This window comes from Saccoglossus kowalevskii, chromosome 20 (genome assembly GCF_978046115.1).
Source record: "Saccoglossus kowalevskii chromosome 20, keSacKowa6.1, whole genome shotgun sequence".
NCBI classification, from domain to species: domain Eukaryota; kingdom Metazoa; phylum Hemichordata; class Enteropneusta; family Harrimaniidae; genus Saccoglossus; species Saccoglossus kowalevskii.
In genome coordinates, this window is record NC_140660.1 from 2264054 (window position 1) to 2275553 (window position 11500).

At 36.9% G+C, this 11500-nt stretch overlaps 1 protein-coding gene across 1 annotated transcript; it reads left to right on the plus strand.

Moving 5' to 3' along the window:
• The first annotated feature begins 1774 nt into the window (after window positions 1-1774).
• LOC146729876 (uncharacterized) lies at window positions 1775-9531 on the plus strand. Its single transcript, XM_085494742.1, has 4 exons — window positions 1775-1892; window positions 7305-7409; window positions 8321-8459; window positions 9364-9531. Exons 2-4 carry the CDS (start codon window positions 7329-7331, stop codon window positions 9483-9485), a joined length of 342 nt encoding a protein of 113 aa, XP_085350868.1. The 5' UTR covers window positions 1775-1892; window positions 7305-7328; the 3' UTR covers window positions 9486-9531.
• The last annotated feature ends 1969 nt before the right edge of the window (window positions 9532-11500 follow it).

An 11500-nucleotide genomic window follows, 5' to 3' on the forward strand; every position in this document is an offset into this window, starting at 1 on the left:
AGTTCCTCCTTTCATAGTTTCATTTCATTCTTATATTCCTCAATCCCTGCTTCAGCCTCGTCGACACTTTGCGCTTGATATTTCTTGAATTCTATGAAGGGTGTCTTCAATATTGTCCACCCGGTTCTCAATAGCTGTAAATCATGTTTTCAAATCTTTGGAGTCTTGTGCTATGTCGGCTAAAGTGCTCAGTATGGCATCGATATCTTTTCTTGTGATTGGCATGGGTGTTTTGGGTTTGGAGCACCGCGGAGGGCGCAACTTACGTGACCTTCTCAGGACAAGGTTGGGTATGAACTGTTCATTGCTATGCAAATGAAGAAATAGAACAAAAGGACTCGGTGATGATCTGTAAGCCTTCAACGTGATTCTCAATATTTTACAAATCCGACAGATAGCTAAAGAGATTACTTACAATGTTTTAAAATAGGAAATTGTGCGAATAACTCAGTAAATCGTAGATAAATCAGAGCTGACAGGAGCACAGTGTTCAACGCATGACGCCCTCTATAGCAAAAAAAATCAGTACCACACTATTCATTAGTCAAAAGTTCAATACCTCTTAAATCAAAGAGCAAGGGCATCTGAAAGGCATTGCAATGCCAACACAAGCAGCCGGACCGAGTTCACTACACATATAACGTTGACACTACTGCGTCAACTAGAAAACACACACACGTTTACAAGAATATATTTTCAAGTTGAAATACTAAACTGTGGTTGTCACCATTGCTATATATCCTTTTGTGTTTCCAGGGAAAACCACGTGACTAATTTTCTGTTCACGTAATATTACACAGTCACGTGTTCAGAACGTCGATGTTTTAATTTGATAACAATAATAATAAAATGAAAGAAAGGTTTGATTTCCTCATGTATTTCATATAAATGGAAGAGGAAATCTAATGGAAGCGTTCTGTCACGGATTAAAAACCAAATAACCCAAACTATACTATATTACGTTTTGGCAAGATTCAGGGACACTCTAGTGAAAGTCGGGTAAACACATATGTAAGAAACGTACAATTGGGGTAAATATTTTGGTCAGGTGCGTTACGCGTTTAGGGTGAGAGGAATTGTCGTGTTGCAATATTTAACGTGCTTCCAGAGAGACCAGTTTTTCAATTTCAGAAATTACACGACTGCGTCACGTTTTCTCCAGTTATGTTATGTATCGTGCAGCACGAGATGCTCTTTTATCGTGTCTAACAAATCGATTGGTTTCTATATCACGTGACCGTTGTTCAAGATATCATTCCTTGACACTAGTATGTGAATGTGCTTAGGTGTAAAATATAATCCGGAGTTCACGGTAAAAACGAATACAGTTGTTAGTACAACTGTTGGTGGCGTCTTCTCGTATCCGGCAAACGTACCACGCGAGTTGAATTCAGTTATAACGGATATATAATAATTGTAATTAATTATTTGTAATATTATTATTATAACTAGTAGTTACTCCACTATCCACTTAATAGGTTAATAAGCGTGAATGACAGTGTGTTCTGCCCGACAAATTCGTACACAGTAAAAACGAATACAGTTGTTAGTACACCCGTTGATGGAGTCTTCTCCTCGTGGCCAACAAATGTACCACGCGATCGAGTTGAATTCACTTATAGCCGATACATAATCATTGTAATTAATTAATTATTTATGATATTATTATTAGCAGTATTAATTACTTCAATGTCATCTTAATAGGTGAATAGGCGTGAGTACCTCCGTGTCTAGCCACAACAATATATAGGTACTGGGACGAGGCTACACGGGTCATGGGTCATCTGTGTTTATATGTGATGTAAACCATTGCAACGTGCGGTTATTTCTACGGATTGCAAAGTGAAAATACGGAGTGCTACCTGATCCCCTTGTTTGATAAACCTGTAACGGTAAGTATTGAACTATATTTGTCTGTTTTAATGTACTTTAGGTTCGATAGGGGATAACGCGTTCGTCGCCCGGCACTGTAATTGACACTGACAGTGTTTTCATCGCAACCGTGGATTGAAAACTTACTGACCATTTACTTTCGATTTAGTTTATAAATGATAAAACGTACGTAGATTATCAAGCCGAAGTTGTCGTTTAGATTGTCTCGATTACAGATGATTCCAATTTAATTACATCATCTTGTTATGTACTACAACAATTACAGTTGTACAGACAGTCAGCATGCAACTTTTCCTCAAATTCAGGAGGATTCACCAAATGTAGGAACAAATGTAGGTATCGATCAGGAGAAAATTACTCAATTTGTAATTTATCGAGGTCTGTACGAATTTAGAACAACCCAGTCAGCAAACGCTACGTTAATTTTTAGGATGTGTTGCAATAATTCTTAAAAAATCGCCTTTGGTTGTTTTCATAGACAGGAAAATAAAGAAAATGCCTAATACTTTGGAGATATTATTCTCTCGATATGTTAACTTAATTTTATCACGTCGGAAACAATTTTTGGGGATTATTCTTTCAAAATAAATCACTGTAATAGGTACATAATCAGGAGACAAATCCTCAATTTGAAATCTTTATTTGGGGAAAAGTTCTTTGCTGAAAATGATTTGATTTTTTTAGTTTGTAGACAGATTATCAAACCGGAAATGACAATCTAATTGTGATGATTACAACTGTTGCCAATCTAATTAAATCATCTTGCTATGCAATGAAATAATTATGTTTGTACAGACACTATGTTCAGCAAGACATGTTTATTAAATGTAGTCTAGAAATCTAAGATATTGACAAAAATGTAAGATTTTAACAAATTATATCTCCCAATCAGGAGACTTTTACAATACTTTTTCTTATATGAAAAGATTTTTTTTCGCTTTAAAAATAATAAACTTAAAAATAGTGAGCCAGAAATATGTTATAATTGGAATGTTTTCATAATATTTTATAATTACTATACTTCTGTCACCGTAGCACTACAATTTTGCAATATTGCACTGGGTAATTTTATTCTACCATATTAAAAAGTGCAAAATCCAAATATAGAACAATTATGTGGTTTGCCCCAAGGTTTGACTGAACCCCACACACGGCTTAAAAACTGAGTGTAAACTAAAACTTCTCTCTACAACATCTATAAAGAGAAGATGGGTTTCCATGGTAACATGGTTTGAAAGGAAAAAACTCTGCCAAGCCCAACTATGTCATCTACAATCTGATTAAAATCTGATGTAGTGTACGGGCTTTAATTATTTTGGCTATAAACTTATTTTAATTTTATTTTTTATTACTTTTGTTATTAATGCCTTTTTATTTTATTATTTTACTTCGATGACTGCCAACTTGCTGACAACTGACTGTTGACACTGAATTGTCGACAGTAACGATGAACAAATTATTAAAATGAATGTGAAATATTAATGATGGAATACGACGTGATAAAAAATAAATTCATAATGGACAAAACAAAACAAACGTATATCAGTCAACTTACCGATCGATTTCGCCACTGCCACATTGGTTTGAAAATTCATTTTCGACTTAATCGTGTTCCACCGACCTATCTCGCCGAAAATATTTATTTTCCCGGCATTTCTTTTCTTGGTGATGCGTTTTTTGGCTGAGTCAGTAACGAAAGGTCGTCCTTTCCTTTTCAGTGGCGCAGACATGCTTGCTTCTAGTGTGGTACTACCAAGGGTAATCACAGCGAGAGACTGTGTTCTAAGCCCTAACGCATGCACATTATCAACCTATGACGTTGCAATTCCTGTGTTTACATTGATTTTGCCTGTACGTACAATAACTAACCGTAGACGCATGTTTTGTTGTTTCACTGAACAAATATTATTTAGTGCGTTACAAGAGTTACGCTTTTAGATTCTGATAAATCACATTACAATCTCTTCTACAGGATGTAGTATCAAACGACTGTGAACAAAAATGTCAATTCTCGTCCATACTGCATCTTTAATTTCAGACATTTTTATAAATTTCACAACTCTGGGAGAGGAGAAACAACAAACAACAAGAAATAACAAAAAAAACCTGCATGCAAGCCTGAAATAACACAACTTTCTGGTGCACTATGCATTGGTATATACTACCGGTATATACCAGTCACATGACATTACATAATAATTTCAAAACTCTGGAACCAGAAACAATATGGGAAATGTTATAATACAAAATACTGTAAAAACACAACTCAACAAGTCAGCCAAGTTTGAAATCTTGTCATAAGTACATAATTAAGTAATTAATAGACCTCATTCTTAAGTAATGTGAAGAAATTCTGATAATATTTGTTTACAGCCATGGTTTATATTTTGTATAGCAATGCATGCAATCAGGTATAACTGTACCTTGATTTTTTCAACCATTTCAGCTTTATTCAGGTAACTATGACAATAGCTAAGGAACTAACCAATCAAATCTTGCCTGGTAGTTGCTTTGTTCTCTTTTGATGATACCAGTGTCTCCCATGTCTCTGGTGTTGGTAGTTTCATCCACTATGTTGGCTTTAGTGGCATCCCACTCTCTAGTCTTTCCACTTTTACTAAAACTTTATTCACTAACTGGATACCTAGATGAGAAATGTTAATAGTTGAAATGTACTTATTAAGATTATATTGTTTATTATTATAAAGCTGTCACCGAAACAGTTACAGTGTGCTCTAACTTTGGGTATTGCACAGGCTATTTTCATCCTACCATATTAGGGAACATAAATTCTAAATATGGAATGATTACGCTCGTAAGCGTCCTCTAATAAACAAACATGGCAGCCCCAGGGTTTGACTGGACCCCAAACAAAGAAGTTTGGTAAATCTGTATAAGCGTTTTAGATTTTGGCATTTCCATGATGTATTCCTGGGAGGAAAAGATGTATAAGAATAAGGTTATTACAAGGATACTGCAAAGTATGACAGTACATGGTCTCAGTATTATCCTAACTTATCTAATAATATATTTCCTAACTTCTAAGGTGTTACCTAACTCATCAAAGGTGTTACCTAACTCATCAAAGGTGCTGTGTAACTCATTCAAGGTGCTGTGTAACTCATTCAAGGTGTTGCCTAACTCATTCAAGGTGTTGCCTAACTCATTCAAGGTGTTGCCTAACTCATCCAAGGTGTTGCCTAACTCATTCAAGGTGTTGCCTAACTCATCCAAGGTGTTACCTAACTCATTCAAGGTGTTGCCTAACTCATCCAAGGTGTTGCCTAACTCATTCAAGGTGTTGCCTAACTCATCCAAGGTGTTGCCTAACTCATTCAAGGTGTTGCCTAACTCATCCAAGGTGTTGCCTAACTCATTCAAGGTGTTGTCTAACTCATTCAAGGTGCTGTGTAACTCATCAAAGGTGCTGTGTAACTCATCAAAGGTGCTGTGTAACTCATTCAGGGTGTTGCCTAACTCATCCAAGGTGTTGCCTAACTCATTCAAGGTGTTGCCTAACTCATTCAAGGTGCTGTGTAACTCATCAAAGGTGCTGTGTAACTCATTCAAGGTGCTGTGTAACTCATTCAAGGTGTTGCCTAACTCATTCAAGGTGTTGCCTAACTCATTCAAGGTGTTGCCTAACTCATCCAAGGTGTTGCCTAACTCATTCAAGGTGTTGCCTAACTCATCCAAGGTGTTACCTAACTCATTCAAGGTGTTGCCTAACTCATCCAAGGTGTTGCCTAACTCATTCAAGGTGTTGCCTAACTCATCCAAGGTGTTGCCTAACTCATTCAAGGTGTTGCCTAACTCATCCAAGGTGTTGCCTAACTCATTCAAGGTGTTGTCTAACTCATTCAAGGTGCTGTGTAACTCATCAAAGGTGCTGTGTAACTCATCAAAGGTGCTGTGTAACTCATTCAGGGTGTTGCCTAACTCATCCAAGGTGTTGCCTAACTCATTCAAGGTGTTGCCTAACTCATTCAAGGTGCTGTGTAACTCATCAAAGGTGCTGTGTAACTCATCAAAGGTGCTGTGTAACTCATTCAGGCTGTTGCCTAACTCATCCAAGGTGTTGCCTAACTCATTCAAGGTGTTGCCTAACTCATTCAAGGTGCTGTGTAACTCATCAAAGGTGCTGTGTAACTCATCAAAGGTGCTGTGTAACTCATCAAAGGTGCTGTGTAACTCATTCAAGGTGTTGCCTAACTCATCCAAGGTGTTGCCTAACTCATCCAAGGTGTTACCTAACTCTTCCAAGGTGTTGCCTAACTCATTCAAGGTGTTGCCTAACTCATGCAAGGTGCTGTGTAACTCATCAAAGGTGCTGTGTAACTCATCAAAGGTGCTGTGTAACTCATCAAAGGTGCTGTGTAACTCATTCAAGGTGTTGCCTAACTCATCCAAGGTGTTGCCTAACTCAGCCAAGGTGTTACCTAACTCATTCAAGGTGTTGCCTAACTCATCCAAGGTGTTGCCTAACTCATTCAAGGTGTTGCCTAACTCATTCAAGGTGTTGCCTAACTCATTCAAGGTGTTGCCTAACTCATTCAAGGTGTTGCCTAACTCATTCAAGGTGTTGCCTAACTCATCCAATGTGCTGCCTAACTCATCCAAGGTCTTGCCTAACTCATTCAAGATGTTGCCTAACTCATCCAAGGCATTGTCTAACTCATCCAAGGGATTGCCTAACTCATCGAAGGTAGTTGCCTAACTCATTCAAGGTAGTTGCCTAACTCATCCAAGGTGTTGCGTAACTCCAAGGTGTTGCCTAACTCATCCAAGGTGTTGCCTAACTCATCCAAGGTAGTTGCCTAACTCATCCAAGGTGCTGCCTAACTCATCCAAGGTGCTGCCTAACTCATCCAAGGTGTTGCCTAACTCATTCAAGGTGTTGCCTGTTAATTTCGGTGTTTAAGATGATAATATTCTTCTGTTTTTTATATTGTTATGTAACTGATTGTTGATTGGATTATTATTCTATATTGTCTTCCATCACAGGTAGATGCTTTATATGCTTTTACATGGGTTGGCTTGCAGCAGCATTACCGGTAGATTATTTTTATAATAATATTGGTGACTTACACTTAGGTACTATATGTATACCAAGCAACCTGAGGCTGGAGTAGCTAAAGTACAAGTAGTTGGTGTTTTACTGAAATATAAACAAAAACATTTTTGCCAATCTGGTTCATAATTGTACTTGGCAACAGGAAATTAACTGGCCATTATTTATGCCTTTAGGATTGTTTTTATTTAAATCACCGTTGCTGTTATAACCAATATGCATGGTTATTTAACTTGTTAAACTACATGATGGTGTTAATTCTTTGAAGGCACATTAACTTATGCTTATCTCATTTATATTACAATGAATCAATCATATTCTGTATAACCATTTGTTTCAGGCTGGGCAAGTCAAAGATTGTAAGATGCTACTAAAATGGGCAAAGCATATTGCTAACCACTTTTGGTACTGCTGCCAACAGGCTTCCACAGAAATGGAGTTTCTGGTAAGATTTTTGACTCCTGTGTGTGAAGCACACAATGGGAGTCTTTGCAGTGTATCTGTACGTGGGTATGTGAGTGTCCGTCTGTTCCACTGATATCTCAAGAACCATACACCGGTTTTTGATGAAACTTGGTACATGGATGTCATAGGACACTGCACAGACCTGGTAATATCAGTACATATTAATTACCTACATGTACTTTGCATAATTAATTAATTTTCAGCTTTTCCACTGGTTTCTCATGTACTAATCATCACATTTCAATGAATCTAGGACTATGCAGAGACCCAATTAGTTTTCGGTCAATACTTATGCTTATGGTTAAATTCTGTTCATATTAATTCCCTAATTAGCATAATTCATATTATAAACTTGGTACAGAGATGGTCTGTTACATTGCACAGACCTTATTAGTTTTACACTCAAATCTGTTAATTACCTGATTTGCATAATAAGTTTTCAGCGTTTCCGTCAATATGTTAAATACAAGTAATTTTGAATTAATTTTCTCCATTATTCTTAGCACATGGGAGTTGTTTCTAACCTTTCTTTGATTTGATAGTGTGCATGAAAACTGTAAGCCCAATTGTTTTGATATTTTATATATAGCTACCTTTAGTTGACCTTTCTCAGATTTGTTTCTTTTAAGCTAATGTTTGTGCAAAAACCTTACTGAATTCAGATTATGTTCAAAATGGCCAACTGGTGGCCATTGTTTTATTCTTGCATAATGCACATGAATTATTCACTATCAAATCCAAAATGATTGATTACAGTTTTATGTAGCCACATTTTATGCATATCACCTCAACAGCCATGTGATGTTACATGCCTATAATATAAATGTACCGGCGGTACTATGTGTATGGCAATACTTTGTTTCAATGATTGTAATTGTGTTCTCATTACAGGGAATGTGGGGTGGCTTATTACACCATGTTGTAAATGAACATGAGTGGAGCTTGACTGTGGACCAGGCTGGAACTGGTCAGTGCCTTCATGGCCCCTTAACTGAAGAAGCTAGTGGTGATCGAGAGTGGTTACAGAGAGGTAGCAAGGCACTTGATGAATTGCGCAATATTGTATTCGATAAACGCTTTCTGTAAAAAAATACTACTAAAATGCTAGGTGAGCTTAACAATCAAGATTACAAGGCTGTCATTTTCTTTTTTCAGTCCCTGTTCGGACGAAGTCCGAAAAAGGGGACTTATAATTCGGTCTCGGTCGGCTTAGTCTTTTCCACGAAACGAAATGAAACCAAATAAAACGAAATGAAACGAAACCCTAACCATAACCCTAACCTTAGATTTTGAACGACCTCAAACATCGTCACGTCCGTATTTCACAGTGTGAAATTTTCTCAGATATTATTGGGCCAATGAAAACAAAAATGCGAGTTAGGGTTAGGGTTAGGGTTAGTGTTTGGGTTTCGTTTCGTTTCGTTTCGTTTCGTGGAAAAGACTAAGCCGTCTCGGTCTGTCCGTGCGAAGTCATATACCAGAATCCCTTGGACCGATTCCGTTCATTCTTTGCATGTGCCTAGTACCTTATGTGTGACAGCCATCTGACTTTTTGGTCTTACTACTATATTTCCTCAATTTATGTACCATTTTTATTCGTATTTGGCACATACATCATACATATCAGTGTGTTTCATAATCAGATTAAAGATGGGCGAACAAATGGTTGTTTTTATTTTTGGCCATATTACTACTACACGGAACACGTGTTTTGATGTAAATAAACAATCTGTTGTATACGCCACTTGGAACTCAAGTTTCAAGGACACGTTCGCGACAACCCCTCTGCTTTAATATTACGAGCACAAAGAGAACTTTCAAAAATTTAACGGGGACTGTGTCATTTTGAATGACTTGTTGGAATAAGATTTTGTGTCTTTATAATAAAAAAGACATTGTATTAATGAAAGTATTGTTTTTTACTACATCTACAGAGAGACAGGTGAGCTGGAAACATTTCAGCAGCAGATATTGCAATATGCCGGTAAATGGTTTGCATACACTCCACCAGCTTCTGGAGCAAGAAATCGTCTTGCTGCAATGGATTGTAATGTAAATTACAATAGAGAGATCAAAAAAAAAACAGAACAGGGAGATCATGTGAGTATAAAATTAGTTTTATTCCCTGAGGATTTACCGTAAAAACCCGCAAATAAGCGCCACCCTCAATTAAGAGACACTCAGTGAAAATTTGTTACATTTGACCCTCCATTAAGAGCCACCAAGAGTTTAGTGGTTTTGTCAATAAGAACCCTGAAAGGCAGAGCTCCAGAAGGAGTACCTACACTTTATGCAATTTTTTTTTTAAATTATGCTAATTTATTCATGACGTAGCAGTTTCTGTGCTCATGAATATTCATTAATTTTAAAAGGGGCGATATATTATTTTTGGGGGAAGAGTTACAAAGGGGGATTAGCAATCCTTAGGGGGTCAATACAAAAGAAGGGACCCATTTGGAGAGCAGCCATGCTCCTCATGTCTGTTGTTGCACGTGACCTACAGCTGTCAACTGTGTTCGTTCTTCGACTGTGTTCGTTCTTCGACGACTTCGACTGGCTTCCGTGTGGGGTAGTATTCTTGTGTTCTGTTTGACTTGAGTTTTTGAATCCGCTGTTTATGTTTTTAACGTCTTTCATGTCTTTTGTAGGAGTGTCCAATCCGTGATTCGAACTTGCGATCTTTGAGTTCCCAGCGCACTGTCTTGTCCTCTGTACCACGAGTGTCTTCACACAGGAGTTAGGATTTAAGTCCTATTCATAGGAGCACTGTCTTCACTAGCATTCAAAAATCTAAAGATACTGGATTCGAACAAGCGATCGCTCACATTGCTGACATAGTACAAATCAACTGAGCTATGTGGGTAGTCATGCAAATTAAATAATTTGTTGTCATATTTAGCTTTATTGCCAAATGGCGTTTGCGAGAAAAAGATGGGCAGGCAAGGGAATTGAACCCAGGTCCTCCTGATCACTATGCAGAGAACTGACCCACAAGACCACATTCGATTGACTGGATGTGTTTGCATTTGATAAGACTATATAGTGTGTATATATATAGAAATACAACATATTTCTATTATTGAGTTACAATTGTCCAAAAAATTGCCAATTTTGTGTTTTTACTTGTGTAAACTATATGCATGCCATAACCCGTTAGTGTACATCTTGCCAATTGGGTGTTTGCCATTTGCGTTGCCCATACCTGACCTGACCCGACCCTAACCCTAATGTCAAGACACATTCCTGTTAATAATTCCATTGCCCATACCTGACCCGACCCTAACCCTAATGCCAAGACACGTTTTTGTTTATAATTGCTCAATAATGATACTCTGTTGTGCACTGTCTGCGGGTAAGTTGCATTGATGTCAACTGATTAAACAAGTCGCGTTTAAGTAATTTCCACTATTAACAAGTGGTTAAATTGTGACAATAAATGTGTGGACAAATATTTGAGATTAATTTTGGTGTAGACAACTCTCGTTTAATTATTTTACACCATTACAAGTTGTTAAATTGAGAGAATAAATGTCTCAACAAATATTAAATACTTAGTTTGATGTAAACAACTCACGTTTGATTAATTCCCACAATTACAGGTTGTTAAATTGAAAGAATAAATGTGCGGACAAATATTTTAGACTTATTTTTGTGTAGACATCTCTCGTTTGATTAATTCCCACAATTACATGTTGTTAAATTGAGAAAATAAATGTGCGGACAAATATTTTAGACTTATTTTGGTGTAGACAGCTCTCGTTTAATTATTTTACACCATTCCAAGTTGTTAAATTGAGAGAATAAATGTATGGACAAATATTTTAGACTTATTTTGGTGTAGACAGCTCTCGTTTGATTAATTCCCACAATTACAAGTTGTTAAATTGAGAGAATAAATGTGCGGACAAATATTTTAGACTTATTTTGGTGTAGACAGCTCTCGTTTAATTATTTTACACCATTACAAGTTGTTAAATTGAGAGAATAAATGTGCGGACAAATATTTTAGACTTATTTTGGTGTAGACAACTCTCGTTTAATTATTTTACACCATTACAAGTTGTTAAATTG

Coding starts and splice junctions, on each gene's coding strand:
- LOC146729876 (XM_085494742.1), top strand. CDS start 7,329: ATGCTACTAAAATGGGCAAAGCATATTGCTAACCACTTTTGGTACTGC. Junction 7,410..8,320: donor CCACAGAAATGGAGTTTCTG/GTAAGATTTTTG, acceptor TTCTCATTACAG/GGAATGTGGGGTGGCTTATT. Junction 8,460..9,363: donor TCGAGAGTGGTTACAGAGAG/GTAGCAAGGCAC, acceptor CTACATCTACAG/AGAGACAGGTGAGCTGGAAA.